The sequence below is a fragment of the Salmo salar genome, chromosome 07, assembly GCF_965601325.2.
Source record: "Salmo salar chromosome 07, fSalSal1, whole genome shotgun sequence".
NCBI lineage: Eukaryota > Metazoa > Chordata > Actinopteri > Salmoniformes > Salmonidae > Salmo > Salmo salar.
In genome coordinates, this window is record NC_138297.1 from 30,928,715 (window position 1) to 30,950,815 (window position 22,101).

General features: G+C 43.7%; 1 protein-coding gene across 1 annotated transcript; it reads right to left on the minus strand.

Annotated features, from left to right (window-relative positions):
* Positions 1-8,535: 8,535 nt before the first annotated feature.
* vgf (VGF nerve growth factor inducible) lies at positions 8,536-18,627 on the minus strand. The gene is made up of 2 exons (XM_014207191.3): positions 18,297-18,627; positions 8,536-13,459 (listed from the first exon to the last, which is right to left on the minus strand). Exon 2 carries the CDS (start codon positions 13,413-13,415, stop codon positions 11,250-11,252), a length of 2,166 nt encoding a protein of 721 aa, XP_014062666.1. The 5' UTR covers positions 13,416-13,459; positions 18,297-18,627; the 3' UTR covers positions 8,536-11,249.
* Positions 18,628-22,101: the final 3,474 nt, after the last annotated feature.

Consider the following 22,101-nt stretch of genomic DNA (forward strand, 5'->3'; position numbering starts at 1 on the left):
AAAGTATTGGGTCACTTAGAAATGTCCTTGTTTTTGAAAGAAAAGCTATTTATTTATTTATTTATTAATTTTTTTGCCCATTTTTAAAATAAAATTGATCAGAAATACAGTGTAGACAATGTTGTAAATGACTATTGTAGCTGGAAACGGCAGATTTTTCAATGGAATATCTACATAGGTGTACAGAAGCTCATTATCAGCAACCAAATGAAGGCTATTCCATGCGAGAAATTGCCAAGAAACTAAAGATGTCGTACAGCGCTGTGTACTACTTCCTTCCCAGAACAGCGCAAAAACTGGCTCTAACTGGCTGAATGGAAGCAGCAATGTTCCAACATCTAGTGGAAAGCCTTCCTTCCCAGAAGAGTGGAGTCTGTTATAGCAGCGAAGGGGGGACAACTCCATAGTAATGCCCATGATTTTGGAATGAGATGTTCGACGAGCAGATGTCCACATACTTTTGGCCATGTAGTGTAATGCACAGCTACCAGTTGATGTAGCTACTGTTTTTAATTCAGAGAGAATCGAAAGCCTCAGTGTAGGAAGCTGTTTGTCACAGAGAAGGTTGTGAGTTGTCTTTCGTTTACGTACATTTGTTGCATTAAAGAAGCAGACTGTGATTGGTATATCCATTTTTTGACTTTTAAATGAATGATATACACTCACCTCCATATGTACTTGGACAGTGAAGCTAACATTTTGAAATTGTCTTTTACTCCACCATTTTGGATTTAAGATCAAATGTTTCATATGAGGTGACAGTACAGAATGTCCAATTTTATGAGGGTATTTTCATACATAATCTTTTTTACTGTTTAGAAATTAAAACACTATGTGTCTAGTCCCGTCCCCCCCCCCCCCCCCCCCCCCAAGTATTTGGACAAATTCACTTGGTGTATTAAAGTAGTCAAAAGTTTTGTATTTGGTTCCGTATTCTTAGCACGCACTGAGTACATCAAGCTTGGCTTGTGACTACGTTGCGGGCGTTTTTTGCGGGGTATGACCTTTGTGCCTCTTAACTTTCTCACTCATCATTCACGATTCATTTATGATTATCCACAGTCATGGTAGAATCCACATTAATGGAGAAGTGGTGAGTGTACTCTATACCCATTGAGAGTATAAGAACATAACTTTTTAAATGCCTCATGAGCTTAGTTCAACTGTCATACTCCATCAGAACCCCAAATAATATTTTCTTACGCAATTGTTTGTAAACAATATCATTCGAAACAAACACTGTATAGCCTCAAAACATGGTTTAAAACTATAATTTGATTTGACCAAAACAGTGGCAGGTGACTGCCCTGGTTGTTGTTTGAACCGCAGATTGCCCCTTTAACTGTGTCTTACCAGCGCCATATAATTTGTTGACATTTGTTGTGTTCAAAAGTGGATGCATGTTTTAGTGGGAAATGTCAGTCTATAGGTGTAAATACAAACCTGTTGATGTAGCTACTGTTTGAAATTCAGAGAGAATCCTAAAGCCAAAGCTGTTTGTGTAAGATAGGGGAGGGAGGAGCGAGAGAAAGGAGGAAAGGAAAAAAAAGAAGAGAAGCGAGATGGAGCATTTAAGTGTATGAGTCACCGTTCCTTTGTGACAGTGTTGCAGTGATGCGTGGCCTTGCCATACAGCGGAGAGAGAGAGAGAGAGAAACGAGGGAGCGATGGAGGGATGAGATAAAGGAGGAGAGCTCAGTAAATAAGCGCAGAGAAAAATGGTAGTGACAAGGTGGAGATAAGGATTATTCAGGCAATGAATAATCTACTACAAACTATTCAATGTTTTCAGATCTGCACAAAGTAGGCGAGATGAACAGGGGATTCAGGGTGGGCGCCATGTTGGCTGGCCCAGAGCTCCCATTGGGATACAGCAGTAGCAATGGCCACCGCCGAGCTAGCGGATGGAGATATGGGGAGCGTTCAGCAAGACAACGTTTTGGAACTTTCACATACAAATATGTATTGTTCAACAAACATGCCTCTCTGACATGTAAAAACAAGGAATCGTGACGGCTCTATTCATGGCATTTCTATCTGCAATGTTTGTCAACTTGAACATGGCCGTGGTTTATGCCAACAGTATCCTCTGCTGGACCCTCCTACCCTCACATGGCCTATCCGGCCCCTCACAACATCCACTGTAGATATCAACTTTGGTCTTTCAAGCATACTTAAATGAACACACTTCCCCTGCATACTAGATGCATACTTCCTAAAACACTAGCTATACCTTAAAGGCTTTATGCCATTCCCTTGCCTGTCCCCTCCTACCCTCCGTTGCCCTCTTCCCATCACATGGTCCTACTTGGCTCCGCTACTGCCAGAGACCTCTATCTAACCCTCTTCATCATGCATCTTTAACGCTGTGTTTTGTCAGTAAAGCCCACGTTACACTTACTGACAAGGGTGTGGAGAGAGAGAAGGAGAGGGAGGAGAGAGCCAGTGCGTGTGCGTGTGAGAGTAACCGTTCCAAAGGTGTGGGTGACTTAGTAAGAGAGGCAATGGAAATACGGTACAATACGCATGCATAGTACAATGATGTGATTGCCATATTGCGTTCCAAAACGAGGCCCACAAACAGACGTTTGTTCTCTTCTTCTGTCCCTCCCTCCTTTCATCCTTGCCTTATAAATTGCAGTGATTGGCCCATACCTTCTCTGAGAACGCTACTATATTTGGTGACGATATGGGGCCCTAGTGTGTGTGTGTGTGCGTGTGTGTGGGCATGTGCGTGTGTACCCGCATAAATGTGTGTGTGCTTGTATGTGCATCTGTTTACCGTTGTTTGTCATATCACTCTTTCCTGTGATAGTGTTTTTTTTGGAGTCACGCATCAGCCACGATCAATAATGTTTGATACTGTGAAATAAAGTGCACTTAGAATGTTAGAATGCTGCTCCATTATGTTTTCCATCTGCCTATATCCCAAATGGCATCCTGTTCCCTATATACGGCACTACTTTTACCTATGGAGCCCTGGTCAAAAGTAGTGCACTATATAGGGAATCGGGTGCCTGTTGGGGTGCACTGCATCAATACTTTATCAGTACACAGATGGAAAATTACTGGGAACATATCACAAAATGATACAGGTCGTAGGTGTGTGTGTGTGTGTGTGTGTGTGTGTGTGTGTGTGTGTGTGTGTGTGTGTGTGTGTGTGTGTGTGTGTGTGTGTGTGTGTGTGTGTGTGTGTGTGTGTGTGTGTGTGTGTGTATGTATGTATGTATGTATGTATGTATGTATGTATGTATGTATGTATGTATGTATGTATGTATGTATGTATGTATGTGCGCGCGAGAGAGAGACTGAAAGAGAAAGAAATAGGGAGAGAGGTCTGTTTTTGATTATGTGGGTGTGTATTCCATTTCCTGATATGGCCTGGCTGTGTGTGTGTGGTTATAGCTGGTTGTCTGTGTGCATAGGCTACAAACATGATATGAGTTGATTTGACAGAGGTGATGCAGTAACTGTGGGTGTTTAAGTGAATGTTCACGTTTCTACACGTAACTGCCAAAATAATGGAAACATGAGGGATACAAAGTATATTGAAAGCAGGTGCTTCCATACAGGTGTGGTTCCTGAGTTAATTAAGAAATCTCATCAGGCTTAGGGTCATAAAAATGCTGAACAGGCCATTATTTTGGCTGCTATGGCTATGCCCCCATAAAATGGCAATGCCTGCATCCACATAATATGAGAGGTCACTGAATGGTTTCATAAAATAGATGTGAACCATATGCCATGGCTGCGTCAGTCACCAGATCCCAACCCAATTGAACACTTATGGGAGTGTTCTGGAGTGGTGCCTGAGACATCGTTTTCCACCATCATCTACAAAACACAAAATTATGTTTATTTTGGAAGATTGGTGTCGCAATCTATGACAAGGTGCATTGAAGCTATTCTGGCTCGTGGCGGCCCAACACCCTATTAAGACACTTTATGTTGGTGTTGCCTTTATTTTGGCAGTTACCTGTACATCTATCTCTGCATATGTTGACAGTATGTGCATGAGTGTGTAGTAGGCTCTCTCTGCAGTAGGTCCTGAGTGTGTGTGCCTGACTGTGCGCATGGTGTGTGCACTTATTTGTGTGTGTGTGTGTGTGTGTGTGTGTGTGTGTGTGTGTGTGTGTGTGTGTGTGTGTGTGTGTGTGTGTGTGTGTGTGTGTGTGTGTGTGTGTGTGTGTGTGTGTGTGTGTGTGTGTGTGAGGAGGCTGGGCTGACTGCCTAGGGGTTCTGCAGTGGCTCTGCGTGGAGATGGTGGCGCGAAGGATGACTCACCCAGCAGAGGAGGGAGGGAAGAGGGGAGTCACATGACCAATGAATCACTGCTCCTACCCCTCCGTGGGCTGGCTGAGCTACACTCATCAACCTCTCCTCCCCTCCTTTCTCCTCATTCCATCCGTTCTTCTCCTCTTCTCCTTCTTGTCCTCTTCTCTCCTTATCCCATCCCTCCCTCCATCTTCCTTCCCTCTCTCCTCTCCTCTCTTTTCTCCATATCTCCTCCCTCCATCACTCGCTCCCTTCACTCCTCCTCCTCTCATCCCTCCTCTCCTCCATCCCTCCCACTCACCAACCTATCCTCTATTCCTCTCATTTATTTGCAATCTATCTCTTTATTTAGACTCTGAGTGAGTGAGTGAGAGAATAACAATAATAATAATAATGAACTAGCTAACTAACATAAATGATTGTATCAGAAACGCCAACAAATGGAACTCTGTATAAATACTCACTCCACTCACACTTCACCCATCAATTTACCCCATGCTTCCCTAGCCATATGATTGAATAACCTTTGACAGTGTGAGTCTCCATTAGATCTCTGTCATCGCCAGCGGGCTCCAGAGGGGGCAGCCCACCTGTTCGACAAGGGGGAAACAGGCACTCCTTACTGAGATCAAAGCTTCCGGCCGACCCCTTGTGCTCTGGATCTCAGCGTGACAGTGATGCATGTTTGAATCTCCCCAGTAACAGTGGTAGGTCCCTGACACAGCGGCACCATGAAACTTTGCTGGTACATTTAGTCTGACATGACTTCCTTTCCTCTCTTCTCTCGTTCCCCCTCTTCCTTCTCTCCCTTCCTTCCCTCTCTTCTCCTGTTCCGTTACTGGATCCATGGGGTGAATGGATGGGTAGTGTGTGTGTGTGATTGTGTGTGTGTATGCGAGTTTGTGTGTGTGTATTCATCCCTCCAGTGTGTATGTGTGTGTATCCATCTCCTCTGATCACCCATTAAACCTCAAACAGCTCCCTGAACACACACACACACATACACACACTCCAACCTTTCTTCTCCCCTCTTACCCCTTCCTTCCCTCCTCTGCTTTCTCCCCCTTCCTCCCCTCTTCTCCCTCCTCTCCCCTTAGGTGCATGTGTTATCAAACCAACACAACCATTCTTCCGCCCTGTATCCCTCTTCTGCTTCCTCTCTCACCCCCCTCTTCTTTCCCACCCCCTCACATCCCCTCATCCCTCACTTCCCTCTTCTGCTCCACTCCACCTCTTTCCTCCCTCATCCTCCTCTCCTTCCCTCCCTCATCTCTTCAGTCAGTACAGAATTAACAAGGCGACGTGGTTTGAATTGAAGAGGGGAGTCCATAAGCGCAAACAAAGGATATCAAGGACCGTGAAGGATTCTGTATCTAGGAATGGTCTATGATCCCTCCCAATGTGTTCTCCAACTCATATGAAACAATTTAGAAAAAGGCGAGGTGAGGTTTTGAAAACAGGGGTGTCAATAATAACCTTTTTGAGACTTGTTAAACAAAATCTATTTCTCTGAGCAATTGTATTAGTGTAAAATAATATACTGCTCAAAAAAATAAAGGGAACACTTAAACAACACATCCTAGATCTCAATGAAAGAAATAATCTTATTAAATACTTTTTTCTTTACATAGTTGAATGTGCTGACAACAAAATCACACAAAAATAATCAATGGAAATCCAATTTATCAACCCATGGAGGTCTGGATTTGGAGTCACACTCAAAATTAAGTGGAAAACCACACTACAGGCTGATCCAACTTTGATGTAATGTCCTTAAAACAAGTCAAAATGAGGCTCAGTAGTGTGTGTGGCCTCCACGTGCCTGTATGACCTCCCTACAACGCCTGGGCATGCTCCTGATGAGGTGGCGGATGGTCTCCTGAGGGATCTCCTCCCAGACCTGGACTAATGCATCCGCCAACTCCTGGACAGTCTGTGGTGCAACGTGGCGTTGGTGGATGGAGCGAGACATGATGTCCCAGATGTGCTCAATTGGATTCAGGTCTATGAACGGGCGGGCCAGTCCATAGCATCAATGCCTTCCTCTTGCAGGAACTGCTGACACACTCCAGCCACATGAGGTCTAGCATTGTCTTGCATTAGGAGGAACCCAGGGCCAACCGCACCAGCATATGGTCTCACAAGGGGTCTGAGGATCTCATCTCGGTACCTAATGGCAGTCAGGCTACCTCGGGCGAGCACATGGAGGGCTGTGCGGCCCCTCAAAGAAATGCCACCCCACACCATGACTGACCCACCGCCAAACCGGTCATGCTGGAGGATGTTGCAGGCAGCAGAACGTTCTCCACGGCTTCTCCAGACTCTGTCACGTCTGTCACATGTGCTCAGTGTGAACCTGCTTTCATCTGTGAAGAGCACAGGGCGCCAGTGGCGAATTTGCCAATCTTGGTGTTCTCTGGCAAATGCCAAACATCCTGCACGGTGTTGGGCTGTAAGTACAACCCCCACCTGTGGACGTCGAGTCTGTTTCTGACCGTTTGAGCAGACACATGCACATTTGTGGCCTGCTGGAGGTCATTTTGCAGGGCTCTGGCAGTGCTTCTCCTGCTCCTCCTTGCACAAAGGCGGCGGTAGCGGTCCTGCTGCTGGGTTGTTGCCCTCCTACGGTCTCCTCCACGTCTCCTGATGTACTGGCCTGTCTCCTGGTAGCGCCTCCATGCTCTGGACACTACGCTGACAGACACAGCAAACCTTCTTTCCACAGCTCGCATTGATGTGCCATCCTGGATGAGCTGCACTACCTGAGCCACTTGTGTGGGTTGTAGACTCCGTCTCATGCTACCACTAGAGTGAAAGCACCGCCAGCATTCAAAAGTGACCAAAACATCAGCCAGGAAGCATAGGAACTGAGAAGTGGTCTGTGGTCCCCACCTGCAGAACCACTCCTTTATTGGGTGTGTCTTGCTAATTGCCTATATTTTCCACCTGTTGTCTATTCCATTTGCACAACAGCATGTGAAATGTATTGTTAATCAGTGTTGCTTCCTAAGTGGACAGTTTGATTTCACAGAAGTGTGATTGACTTGGAGTTACATTGTGTTGTTTAAGTGTTCCCTTTATTTTTTTGAGCAGTGTATAATTTCCCAATTTTTGGGAGCATTAAGAACATCTGCTCTTTCTGTGACAGACTGACCAGGTGAATCCATGATCCCTTATTGATGTCACTTTTTAAATCCACTTCAGCGCAGATGAAGGAGAGGAGACGGGTTAAAGAAGGATTTTTAAGCCTTGAGACAATTGAGACATGGATTGTGTTTGTGGGCCATTCAGAGGGTGAATGGGCAAGACAAAAAATGTAAGTACTTTTTGAACAGGGTATGGTAGTAAGTGCCAGGCGCACTGGTTTGTGTTAAGAACTGCAACGCTGCTGGATTTTTGTAGGCTCAACAGTTTCCCGTGTGTATCAAAAATGGTCCACCAGCCAAAGGACATCCAGCATCCCTGTGGAACGCTTTCAACACCTTGTAGAGTCCATGCCCCGAAAGAATTGAGGCTGTTCTGAGGGCAAAAAAGGTGCTAGTGCAACTCAATATTAGGAAGGTGTTCCTAATGTTTGGTATACTCAGTGTAGCTCAGTATTTGAATTATTTATTTTGGACAGTCATTTTGGCTAGTCTTTGTCAACGGTGTCAATTTCAGACCCCACTGTATGTACAAAACGGCATGGCTGGAGTCAAACCGGACAGGACATATGCTTGTTCAAAGTTTGGATTTCAGTTGATTACTATTGCGCCCCCCTTGGGCCAATCAGTGTAATTTTGTAACTGCTGGATCTTAATTGCAAGATGCATCATTCACCCAAGTGGTGTCTGAAATATCACTTGTGACTAAAGTACGTATGAACGGATGGAGACACATCCATAGTTCCCATCTGATTTCGTGGGGGACAATAGGTGGTGTGTTGGCATCGATTTGCTGTAAGTCTCATGCAGGTTGTGCACTAATCACTGTTTTATAAAGGAATAAATTGTAGCAAGTAGCAGTATCAGTTTTGTCTACGGTTGCAAAATTCTGGCAACTTTCCCAAAAACTTTCTGAAAATGTTTCAGAAATCCTTGGTGGAAGATTCCCAGAATCAGAAGGGAATAAGCAAGAAATCCCTATCAAACATAGTGTGCTGTTTTCATGATGGTTTGTCCCATTGTTGCTGCGTGTGATAGGTGAGAAAAGGAGTCAAAGCGAAGAGCCAATAGAACTTCACAAAAAGGAGTTGTAAAAAAAAAAAAAAATGCATTTCACTTTCATAATAAAAATAGTTGATTTTATTTATTTCTCTCTGTGTAGCAAAACTAGTCATCATGGATACATGCGGTTATTTACAAACAGCAATACGCATGTTTATTACGACATAGGTACAAGGTACATCTAGAAATAGAACACATAGATCAGAACATCCTCATACAAGACTTCAACAGGTTTTTTTTCTGGTACTTCGTACGTCTATAAAGTCATCTTTTAGTTATCCTTTTAGATTTTTTTTATACTTTTATTTAATGCTCGATAAGTTCATCAAAAAGAAGCAACACATTTTAGATGCAGGCACACAGAAACGTGCAGCAGACACTGTCTACTATCTTGTCTTTCTTTTTCATCCCTGTAAATGTTCTCTTTCCCTCCCTCTCTTTTGTAAAAGAAACAAAAAACAAACAAATCTGTTTCAAAGTGGAAGTAATGTTTAGGTATACTCTCCCCACTTTCATGACCTTCCATATAATCTCTGTCTCTCTCTCTCTCCTACAGCAGATATCTTACACTTCAGTATTGAGTAGGAGGTTTGAAAGGCCAATTCTGTCCCCTTCGATCAGTGTTTCTAGTGGACCCACTCAAATGCCAAAATGCAATGAGTTCAGTTGAGTGAATTGAAACAGTCCTAAAGGTACGTCCCAAATGGCACCGATTCCCGATATAGTGAGCTCCTTTTGACCAGAGCCCTATGGTCTAAGTCTAAATCGCAGTTAAGCAGAACACACATTTCAAATCAAACACCACTCCCAATGTTTTCCCAGTGTTTCTCCCCTCATCGCTTCTCTAAAATAATGGATTTTTCATTGGTGTCTGTGGCGTCAGTCACATTGAATATGGTTTCACTTTGAGATTGTCTCTGCTGTGTTTGATTGAGCTTTGATGCTAGCCAAGCCAATGGGTGCATCCCAAATGGCACGCTTTTCCCTATATGGTGCACATAGGGCTCTGTTCAAAAGTAGTGCACTATTAAAGGGAATAGGACACAATTTGGGACACAAGTCCTGTCTCAGCTACGAGATTGCCACATGGTTATTTAAAGACATGAGGGTGACAAAAAAAAAGATTTTTGTTGGGGTTTCGTTTACAAGGAAATATTGATCGAGTAAGGATTTGTAGGTGATTAGATACTGATTTCCAATAACACAAAATCCTTTTTTTTTTTGTGGTGAGATACTGAATCAAAGTCCTTTCCAGCATCTAAAGGCATAAACACAGAGACATATTGGTTTCTCTACAGTAGCACAGAGTGAAAATCCTTTTTCAGTTTCTTTTCCCTATTCTCATTTCATTTCACTCATTCATCGGGAGTATGTGAGGGACAATTCCATTTCAAATCAAGTCAGTTTCATTGAAAAATTCCCCCAAAAATGTCAATTTGTGAATCGAATTTCAGATTTAATGGAATTGTGATCACAACCCAATTTCTCTACAAGGGCTTAACTCAATTCTACCCCCTTTACAAAGTCAACAGTCTTAGCAAGATGAGGGGGAAATCATAATAAGGCAATATAAAACTGTATTTCAGTACTTTCAGTTTCTTTCCTTTAAAATCACTTTGTCTTACAAATATTTGGAATGTATGAATGTGTAAATCTTAGCACTGCTTTGTAGAAAAAACACAAGTACATTACAAGTACATCAAATAAATAAAATAATAATATTTATAAAATAATCAAAAAGTGTACAGACGGGCAATTGACATAAAAATGTAACCGTTTTTTAAAAACAAACTCACTGTGATAACGACAGGAAATAACAAAACAGAAGTGATAAAAACAGACAAGTAACAAATAATAAAAAACAAACAATATATTTGATTAATAAATAGTGACTGCATTTGCGTACAGTATGGCACCGTATCATCAAGGGTATCAATACAATAACAATGACTTTCTCTGTCCTTGACGATAACTGTTTGTATCTGTGAGTTCTTGAAAAGGTCCAATTCTATATTTTTTTGCAAGCTTCATTTTCTGTAAACAATCAATGACGTATAACAATAAAACATAACAGATACACATTGGTAAGGCTTTATATCCATTGGGGCCTCTTCTCCAATAGCGATGGCTAGTCTTTTGGAATATAAACACACTTGACTGTGCATTTTGGTTCCAAACATTGACATCTGTGTATTTGTTAACAACTGTAAGTCTCTTGTATGAGTTTTGGATTACAGGCAACATGAGTCAGGCAGAGTCCCAAATGGCACCCTATCCCATATATATAGTGCACTACTTTTGACCAGAGCCCCATGGACCCTGGTCAAAAGTATTGCGCAACATAGGGAATAGGGTGCCATTTGCAATTTCCCCTCAATGTTGGTCTTCTGAACGACGCCGACGCTCCCTCATATTTTCCAGGATGATGAGATGAGTCTATAGAGTCAGTGTTCTATAGTTCTGTATGTTCTATAGTTCTTTATGTGATTGGTTTAGTGCCCCTCTTTCAGTCATTTTGGACAACAGCTTCAGTTTCATGGATGTGTGTCGTCCCGACTCCCTCACTTTTCTATCTGCAAGTGAATTTTTACTCTATACAAAAAAAAGCTACATGTAATTTGTGTTGCTCTTTGACAAAAATCTAACAGTACTTTAAAGAGACAAAACCAAGACAAAACCTGAAATCAAAAGTAAGTGCTGAAAAAAAATCTCTCTTCCTCCCTTTTTCCCCTCCCTCCTTCCCGCCCCCTCGCTCTCTTTCCTCTCTTTTCACTGAAACATCCTAGGCCTGGGTTTCATAAAGACCTGTTGAATGTAGTTCTCCAGGTCTTCATTGCTATCTTGCTGCTGCGGCCCCATCCCTATCCCCTGCATCCCATAGTAATCTTGGTCCCGGGTCACCAAAGGTGCTGAGGGCGCTTGGTAATAGTAACCATGCCGATGGCGAGGCTGAACCTGACCCCTGGGTGGGGACGAGCGAGGTTTAGGCATGGGGACTGGGACGGGTAGGGGGTTGTATGTCCTGGGGTGTGGGGGGAGGAGGTAGTTGGGGTAGCTGGAGTAATTTGGGTAGTAGAGGTTCCGCCGGAGTGCCGCGGGGGGCTTCCTCGGGCGGGGCTGTACCCAGGGACGGTACCTCCTCTTGGGGGGGAAATCAAAGTCGTAGTCCAGAGAATTCGACAGGAGGTCGTTGAGCATGAAGGAAGGCTTGGCATAGAAGCGGGGCTTGGGCTTGGGAGGGGGGAAGTAAATTGGGTAGTAGCCTCGATAGGGCTTCTGTTGGTAGAAGGGATAGGTAGGATAGTTGGAGGAAGTCCGAAAGGACTTCTGTTGAGGTTTGATCCAGAGGTCTTGTTTTGAGGGTTTGATGGAGGATTTGTCCTTGAACCAGGCCTTGAGGGGATTGATGGCCGGGAGAGGCTGCTTCAGGGTGGGGTATCGGGGGTGTGAAGGCTGGGCATTGACGGCTTTGGCTGCTGGGTAAACCAGGGGTCTTTGCTGGGGTCGTTGCCAGGGCAATGTCTCAGGAGCGTCTTTCTTCTTCTTCTTCTCAACGTCGCTGATGATGTCAACGACGTCGTCCGCGGGGAGGTGGAGCTTACTGGAGATCTCGATGAGCTTATCAATGGTCTGAGGATCAATATCATCGTCCTCGCTGACGACCTCCTCGTCAGAGCGCTTGTCCTCCGCTGCGTTGGACAGCAGGGTCTTCTTGTTCTGGTACTTTCCTTTGTCCTGTTTGACCATATACTGCAGGAGCATGTCCGAGGCTATGTCCGCCAACTTCTCCTCCTCGGCTTTGGCCCTCTGCGCCTCCATCGCCTGCCTCCTGACCTCCTCCTGCTCCTCCTTCGCCCTCCTCTCTTCCTCCTCGGGGCTCAGCATTTCCTCATCATCCTCCTCAGCCGCCGGGCGAGCCAGATTGTCAAAGTCGTCCATGAAGTTGCCTCCTCTATAAGTGGGCATGTTCAGGGCTTTCTGCATCTCCTCTTGCCATTTGAGCTTCTTCGACATGGCTCGGGGGTATCCTTTAGCTTTGGGTTTTATCTGGTTGTGGATCAGGGCTTGGTCTGTGTCGTCTTGGCTGTAGCCCCTGCTCTCTCTCCCTCTCTGCTCCTGGGCCTCCCTCTCTCTCTTGTTAGCTGTGTTGTAGTTCTGTAGTTCCTCCAACATGCTCTGGAGGTTCTGCACTTCATCTGGACTTAGTTGCTCCTCTTCCTCCTCTTGCTGGGTCTCCTGTGAGGTGGGGGGTCCCTGCTGCGCATCCTCTCTGGCCCCCACCTCCTCCACTCCCACCTCCTCCCCTCTTTCTCCTTCTGCCGGAGGTCGTTTCTCCTTTCCAGGAATCGTCTGGCTCGTGGTGTGGCTAGTCACTTTCTCTGTTAGTCTTTCCTCCTCCTCCTCCTGTGCTCTCTTCCTCTCCTCCTCCTCCTCCTCATCCCTCTCTCGCTCCTCCTTGCCCTGCGCCGCAGCGGCCGCCATCACCAGCTCAAGCTCCTCACGACCGTCCCTGTCTCGGTCTGCTCCCTCCTCATCCAATGCTGCTCTCACCTCCTCTCCCTTCTCCTCCTCCTGCCTCTCTCTCTCATTCTCCTCCTTTCCGCTCTCTTTTTCCTTGCTCCCATCCTCCACACCGTTCCTCCTTTCCCCGTGCGGCTTATTCATCGCCTCCAGCAGAACGGCTGCTAACATTTTGGGGTCCATGTCTCCAAAAAGCTCATCCTCCTCTTCTGCTCTCTCTCTCTGTGGAAGTCCGCCCTTCCTCCCTTCATTCTCTCCCTCGGCTGGCCTAAGTCCAAGAGGGGAAGGAGCATGGCTGTCGCTGGGGCTGTGTGTCTCGGTTGCCACGGAGGCGGTGAGCGGGAGGGTTAGGGTGAGTCTCAACAGGACAACCAGTAGGATAAGGGCACTTGTGGCGAAGTGGGACCACATCATGACCACAGAGAAAGGACAAGAGGGGGCGAGGGAAGGTGATGCTCCTGGTGAAAGAGAGACAGAAAATAGAGATATGTTAGATAAAATAAGAAAAATGGGTGAACCCACGTAGAATTTTTATTCTATGGAACCCCCCTATACAATAGAAAGCATTTCTTTTTATATACCTATAATGAAAAGTTTTACAGGATGGTACAAATTGTTTAATGAGCATATATATATATATATATATATTATTATTATTTCTATTCTTATTTACAATGACAGCCTACACCGGCCAAACCCGGACGATGCTGGGCCAATTGTGCGCTGCCCTATGGGACTCCCAATCATGGCTGGTTGTGATACAGCCTGGATTCGAACCAGGGTGTCTGTTGTGACGCCTCAAGCACTGAGATGCAGTGTCTTAGACCGCTGCGCCACTCGGGAGCTGCATATACAGTTCAGTTAAAGTGGTGGTACCACTGCCAAGAAAACCATTAGCTCATAGCATTATTAAAGTGAAATGAATTAATGGACGTGAGTCAGCCTGTAAAGGAATGAGGGATATGAACCAAAAAATAAGCACAAATGGAGTAGATGATGTCATCACTCATCTGCATGTGAAAACAATTCTCAACCTAGAATCATGATGAAACTTTAGAGTAGGTTGCTTTTACAACAGATGTAATTTTCTCAGTACACACTATCAGTTTCCCCCATAAATATAACATACATAATAGACAAAATACTATATTCATTCACCTTAATCAATGTAGATCATGCACCTCTGTGCAGGTCACAAATAACATCAGTTGAGCATAGGGACCCACACAAAATGGCTGACCAGTATTAGGCCAACAGTTTGAAATGGTTTCTCAACGACTTGCTAGCTTTTCGGCTATTTCCACGGCTCATATTAACTGCTTTCACAACAATGCCTTTAAATCCAGTTTGTCCAATTTGGACTTTTCCTCAACTGAACGTTTCTGCTCCACAGGCTAAACTAGAATACCTGTAGGCTATTTACTGCAAGGTGTCAAGATAAATGAAACTCTTGTGCGTCGATTTGTGTTAAACTGTTGGATTAGGCAGATGCTATACAGTATTTAGTATTTCCTCGCGCCTCCACTGAGCTGATCTAACAAAAGGTTAATAGTCTCAGTGTCTCGGGCTGGTGCTCCCTGCGTGTGTAATGCTCCCTTCGCATGTGAGCGCTCCGGGCACGTGGTAACAGGGCGGGTGGCAACTGGCAAGAAAGCGTTCCAATGCGCGTGCTACAGAGAAGAAGTAGGTGTTATTTGTAAGGTCATCTATATCTGTGGCCATGGCAACAACAGATTTCACATTGATCGCTACAGTATAATAACACTCCGTAACTAACTCCACAATGATGTAGGTTTTTTTGTTGTTTTTTTTTCGCTTAAAAATTCAATAAGTAGCATGAATAGATTGATGAAATAATCAATCCCAATTGATAATCTCCTTCATTACAGCCACAACAATATCAAACATAAACCCATTGGATTTAACCACTGACACAGGTCTGTATTCATTGCAGATATCATCCCAGAATGTAGATGAGATTGAAAATGGAAATGAGATTAAAAAATCATATTACCGCATTGAGGCTGCATCCCAATTGGCAGGATTTTCCCTACCCAACACGGTGCACTACTTTTGACCAGAGCCCTATGGGTCCTGGTCAAAATAGTAGACCAACAGTTAATAAGGTAATCTACAGAGTGAGAGATTAGGAAACAACCTACCTGGCCTGGATGATGCACCCGTGTGTGTGTGTGTGTGTGTGTGTGTGTGTGTGTGTGTGTGTGTGTGTGTGTGTGTGTGTGGATGATGCACCCGTGTGTGTGTGTGGATGATGCACCCATGTGTGTGTGGATGATGCACCCATGTGTGTGTGTGGATGATGCACCCCAAATCTCACTTTCACCCAATAGAGTGATCTTTCCTAACATGCCCAAGTCATGCGTAGGCAAACTGTATAGCAACAATCTATATCACCTTACAATTCCATCTCTTTTGTTGCCTTTATTGGTCCCACTTTTTCAAACTTAATTCTTTAGCTGTATAATGTTTGGTAAACGTTGTACCTCGTGTGGTACACTTTGTACAGGTATTAAAAAGCTTCTGTAACCGCATATGTCTGTCTCTCCCGTTCTCATAATTCTATCCGCAAATGCCCATCCATGAGGGCAATATACGTAGGGTGCAGCCTCTCCACCAAAGCACATTATTCATCTGCTTTTAAGAAGCCCTATCTAGCCATAATCTGCCCAGTAGAAACGCCACACGACTCTCTATTGCCTCAAAAATAAAAGTGCAAGAACTGTATCACCACAGGAACTCTAGTATGCATGAAAGTATAGAAGAAAGCAGAGCACTTATATACATAATTAATTAATGCATGTACATAAATGTCTCAACTAACTATTAAAAAGTAGCATCAAAATTGGTTTGACATGCAAAACCAATCTTTTACGCAGCCAGATGCAACTGTTTCAAGTGTCCTTTTCACCCTTTGTCTTTATTTGGTCTTCCTGGGGTTATTTTTGGCAGTTGGTGACGCCACGGTGATGGCAAAGATGATGGAAGACAGGGAAGAGGCTATGGTGATGACGGTTATGATGATGATATGACAATTATCATGATCTCCGGTAATCCCTGTCAATATGATTACCACAATCATTAGCCAACCTCCGTCTTTCTATCATTCGATTATTTCTCTTCTCATAATCCACACCCATTTTCTTGTAGGCTATTCATACCGAGAGATAGTAATCTCTTACAATATACAAAGATTAATATTGAAAAATATGTTGAAACTTGTGAAAATACATTCCTTTATGTTGATCTTTTAAAACACTTTTAAAACACTTGTTATATTTATTTATTTTTTGTTTATTTTATTGTGTAGATCATCTTTAATATTGCAGATAGATTGTGGCTTCTATCAATGTATATATATATATATATATATATATATACTGTTTTTATATATATATATATATATGTTTTGGGGTGGTAGGTAGCCTAGTGGTTAGAGCTTTGGACCAGTAACCGCAAGGTTGCTAGATCAAATCCCTGAGCTGACAAGGTAAAAATCTATCGTTCTGCCCATGAACAAGGCAGTTAACCCACTGTTCCTAGGCTGTCATTGAAAATAAGAATTTGTTCTTAACTGACTTGTCTAGTTAAATAAAAGGTTCAATAAAAAATGATATATGCCTTCGGAAAGTATTCAGACCCCTTGATCTTTTAAAAATGTTGTTAGCTTTATTCTAAAAATGATTAAATTATTTATTTTGCTCAACAATCTACACACAATACACCAAGGACAAAACATTATTTTTTTTTGCAAATGTATACATTTAAAATATTTTATTTATTTATTACATAAGTATTCAGACTCTTTTCTATGAGACTCGGAATTGAGCTCAGGTGCATCCTGTTTCCATTAAGCATCCTTGAGATGTTTCTACAAGTTGATTGGAGTCCACCTGTGGTAAATTCAATTGATTGGACATGATTTGGAAAAGGCACACACCTGTCTATATAAGGTCCCACAGTTGACAGTGCATGTCCGAGCAAAAACCAAGCCATGAGGTCAAAGGAATTGAAGTTTGGAAGCACCAAGTCTTTTCCTAGAGCTGGCCACCCCGCGAAACTTGGCAATCGGGGGAGAAGGGCCTTGGTCAGGGATGTGACCCAGAACCCGATGGTCACTCTGACAGAGCTCCAGAATTGAACCTTCCAGATGGACAACCACCTCTACATCACTCCACCAATCATGCCTTTATGGTAGAGTGGCCAGACGGAAGCCACTCCTCAGTAAAAGGCACATGACAGCCCACTTGGAGTTTGCCAAAAGGCACCTAAACACTCTCAGACCATGAGAAACAAGATTCTCTGGTCTGATGAAACCAAGACTGAACTCTTTGCCCTGAATACCAAGCGTCACGTCTGGAGGAAACCTGGCACCATCCCTACGGCGAAGCATGGTGGTGGCAGCATCATGCTGTGTGGATGTTTTTCAGCGGCAAGGACTGGGAGACTAGTCAGGATCGAGGCAAAGATGAATGGAGCAAAATACAGAGATCCTTGATGAAAACCTGCTCAAGAGTGCCCAGGACCTCAAACTGGGGCGACAGTTCACCTTCCAACAGGACAACAACCCTAAGCACACAGCCAAGACAATGCAGGAGTGGCTTCGGGACAAGTTTCTGAATGTCCTTGAGTGGCCCAGCCAGAGCCCGGAATTGAACCAGATCAAACATCTCTGGAGAGACCTGAAAATAGCTGTGCAGGAGATCTGCAGAGGAGAATAAGAGAAACTCCCCAAATACAGGTGTGCCAAGCTTGTAGCGTCACACTCGAGGCTATAACCACTGCCAAAGGTGCTTCAACAAATTACTGAGTAAAGGGTCTGAATACTTATGTAAATGTGATTTCAGTTGTTTTTGTCTAAACCTGCTTTTTCTTTGTCATTATGGGGTATTGTGTGTCGATTGAGGAGGGGAAAAAACATTTTAATCAATTTTAGAATAAGGCTGTAATGTAACAAAATGTGGAAAAAGTGTAGGGGTCTGATCACTTTTTTTTATATATATATATATATATATATATATTCCTTATTTTTTCCCCCCCTTACACTACCACCTCCCCCCTAATTGGAGTAAACACATTCAATATATTTTCCTTTATTATTAAAACACTTTTGTTACTATTTCTTTCAACTACAGTCTGTCTAACAAAATGCAAGGTGGAAGCCCATACACATTCTCAAATACATTACCATAGCTTTAGTTTTCAATCGTTCATGCCATAGGATCAATCAGTTTGATCACTTTTTAAATAAGATATATTAAAGTAGTTAAGACTTACCTGGTGTCGTGCTGTGAAACCAGATAGGCTACTTTCCCCTCCTTGTCACTCCTCAAATCTCTCTAATTGAACGTGCTACTCTAACTCAAGACGCCAATGTCTACTTAACACAAATAAAGCTCGGTGTTGTTAGGAAGTGTATTTAAAGTAGAAAGTTATTTCTCCCTTTTGGTTTCCCTACTTTTGCCTCATTCGCTGTGCGTCTGTTTCAGTGAATATTATCACGGACAGCACCGCAGGTTTCCTTACTGTTGCCTCATTCGCTGTGCTTCTGTTTCAGTGAGTTATCACCGACAGCACCGCTTCTTTATACGTCCCCCCCTCCCTGCCTACGTGACCCGACGTCAGAGTTTTCCCCTAGTGACGGAACCAAGCTTTCATTGATAAGAATTTTCGCTTCGCTTGAATGAACCACGAGCGTTCTGGCTCTGCCACACTGCAGTAGCCTGATGAATGAACGGAAACGGGGTGAATTAAATAGTATTTCTCCCGCCAGGGGGGAGCATAGCCAAAAAGACACCACAGGAGAGGGAGATAGGTGAACTCAGCCGCGGGAAGTAGTTTGGGGGTGGGTGCTGCGATTTGTTTCCAGACAGGAGGGGGGGGGGGGGACAACATTTTTTGTTGTTGCCTGCACTGAAGACACTATAATCGCTAACTATTAAAGGGCCAGTACACTACTTTTGTGATAAAAAAAAAAAAATGTATTTGAGTCTTTACCAGCATTTGTAACTTGAGTCTGATAATCATCTGTACAAAATAGTTAATCTGATAATCTGATCTATTCTGGTCTAACATTTTCCATTTTAGTAGATGCACTTATCCTGAGCAATTTTCAGTAGTGAGTACATACATTTTCATACTGGTCCCCGTGGGAATTGAACCCATAACCCTTGCATTGCAAGCACCATGCTCTACCAACTGAGCCACATCATAAAATCATCACACACCACTTATTTCAAATGTACTCAATTACTGTATCGTGCATTGTTTTTCTTCATGGTGATGGAAAGTCTACAGGTACAAACCTAGATGACCAGCCTATGTACAGTAATGCACATGAAGTGGTTTCTTGGGGTAGTAAATGAATACTGCACAAAAAGTGATTGTTGTTGTGTATTGATATTCTAGTTTGTCCCTTTGGGGCACCTGTAACACCCCCTGCTTACCTATGTTGGAATGATTGGAAGGTTTTGTCCTCTGAAATGCATTAATGAGCCTATTATGTCAATTAAGCTTGTATCCATTAGTTTATATCATAGATTATCAACGTTAGACTAATTTACTATCTTATGCCTTCTCGGCCCTTTCTTCATTTGGAAACATTATGCATTTTCTCCAGCAAATGTCAAGGCGTACACTGCTGTATGGAGAGTACAGTCCAATCAAATTAAAGGATAATTTAATCTGATGGTGGGGCAGGCTGCAATGAGCAGTGCCTGTCTGACTCTTACAGTGATTGGACATGGAAGTGTTTGTGTGCAACACAGAGGCTGCGTATTCACAGGCAGCCCAATTCTGATATTGGTCTTTTGACCAATCACATCAGATCTTATCACATCCGATCTTTTTCAGAGCTGATCTGACTGGTCAAAAGACCAATTTGTGAAAAAAGATCAGAATTGGGCTGCCTGTGTAAACCTAGCAAGAGAGACAGAGAGAAATATAGAGGAAGTGTGTGTGCATGTGCATGTATATGCGTTTCTGTAGATCTGTGTGTGTGTTTCCAGCAGAGATAGATGACACAGGTAATCGGGTGCCAAGGGGGCAGATTCTCCTATAACAGTTTAATTTTACCGTCTGCCACTCAATATTAGAGCGGCGCACGGGTTTGTTGTTTTGCAGCTTCCTCGTTTCCCCGCAGTGACTCACCTTCTCTAATGCTGCCCACATGGCCCCTTTGGGACGTGGGTTTGATATATGTCTGAAAGTGAGGTCAAAACTAATATTCAATTATCTAAATAGTTGAGCTAGGCCTATGGCTATAGGCATGCCAACTCTGATAGCCTAAGATAAATAAAATCAGAAAAAAAAAAAAATATATATATATACACTGCTCAAAAAAATAAAGGGAACACTAAAATAACACATCCTAGATCTGAATGAATGAAATAATCTTATTAAATACTTTTTTCTTTACATAGTTGAATGTGCTGACAACAAAATCACACAAAAATAATCAATGGAAATCCAATTTATCAACCCATGGAGGTCTGGATTTGGAGTCACACTCAAAATTAAAGTGGAAAACCACACTACAGGCTGATCCAACTTTGATGTAATGTCCTTAAAACAAGTCAAAATGAGGCTCAGTAGTGTGTGTGGCCTCCACGTGCCTGTATGACCTCCCTACAACACCTGGGCATGCTCCTGATGAGGTGACGGATGGTCTCCTGAGGGATCTCCTCCCAGACCTGGACTAAAGCATCCGCCAACTCCGGGACAGTCTGTAGTGCAACGTGGCGTTGGTGGATGGAGCGAGAGATGATGTCCCAGATGTGCTCAATTGGATTCAGGTCTGGGGAACGGGCGGGCCAGTCCATAGCATCAATGCCTTCCTCTTGCAGGAACTGCTGACACACTCCAGCCACATGAGGTCTAGCATTGTCTTGCATTAGGAGGAACCCAGGGCCAACCACACCAGCATATGGTCTCACAAGGGGTCTGAGGATCTCATCTCGGTACCTAATGGCAGTCAGGCTACCTCTGGCGAGCACATGGAGGGCTGTGCAGCCCCCCAAAGAAATGCCACCCCACACCATGACTGACCCACCGCCAAACCGGTCATGCTGGAGGATGTTGCAGGCAGCAGAACGTTCTCCACGGCGTCTCCAGACTCTGTCACGTCTGTCATGTGCTCAGTGTGAACCTGCTTTCATCTGTGAAGAGCACAGGGCGCCAGTGGCAAATTTGCCAATCTTGGTGTTCTCTGGCAAATGCCAAACATCCTGCACGGTGTTGGGCTGTAAGCACAACCCCCACCTGTGGACGTCGGGCCCTCATACCACCCTCATGGAGTCTGTTTCTGACCGTTTGAGCAGACACATGCACATTTGTGGCCTTGCTGGAGGTCATTTTGCAGGGCTCTGGCAGTGGTCCTCCTGCTCCTCCTTGCACAAAGGCGGAGGTAGCGGTCCTGCTGCTGGGTTGTTGCCCTCCTACGGCCTCCTCCACGTCTCCTGATGTACTGGCCTGTCTCCTGGTAGCGCCTCCATGCTCTGGACACTACGCTGACAGACACAGTAAACCTTCTTGCCACAGCTCGCATTGATGTGCCATCATGGATGAGCTGCACTACCTGAGCCACTTGTGTGGGTTGTAGACTCCGTCTCATGCTACCACTAGAGTGAAAGCACCGCCAGCATTTAAAAGTGACCAAAACATCAGCCAGGAAGCATAGGAACTGAAAAGTGGTCTGTGGTCCCCACCTACAGAACCACTCCTTTATTGGGGGTGTCTTGCTAATTGCCTATCATTTCCACCTGTTGTCTATTCCATTTGCACAACAGCATGTGAAATGTATTGTCAATCAGTGTTGCTTCCTAAGTGGACAGTTTGATTTCACAGAAGTGTGATTGACTTGGAGTTACATTGTGTTGTTTAAGTGTTCCCTTTATTTTTTTGAGCAGTATATATATATATATATATATATATATATATATATATATATATATATATATATATATATATATATATATATATATATATATATATATATATATATATATATATATATATATATAGCAAAGTGGGAAACTTAAGCTTTGTATTGGATATCTTTAAATGTGTACAATAAAAACCAACA

What these genes read in the sequence shown, in the direction of transcription:
- vgf (XM_014207191.3), bottom strand. Translation starts at nt 13,415, where the DNA reads ATGATGTGGTCCCACTTCGCCACAAGTGCCCTTATCCTACTGGTTGTC.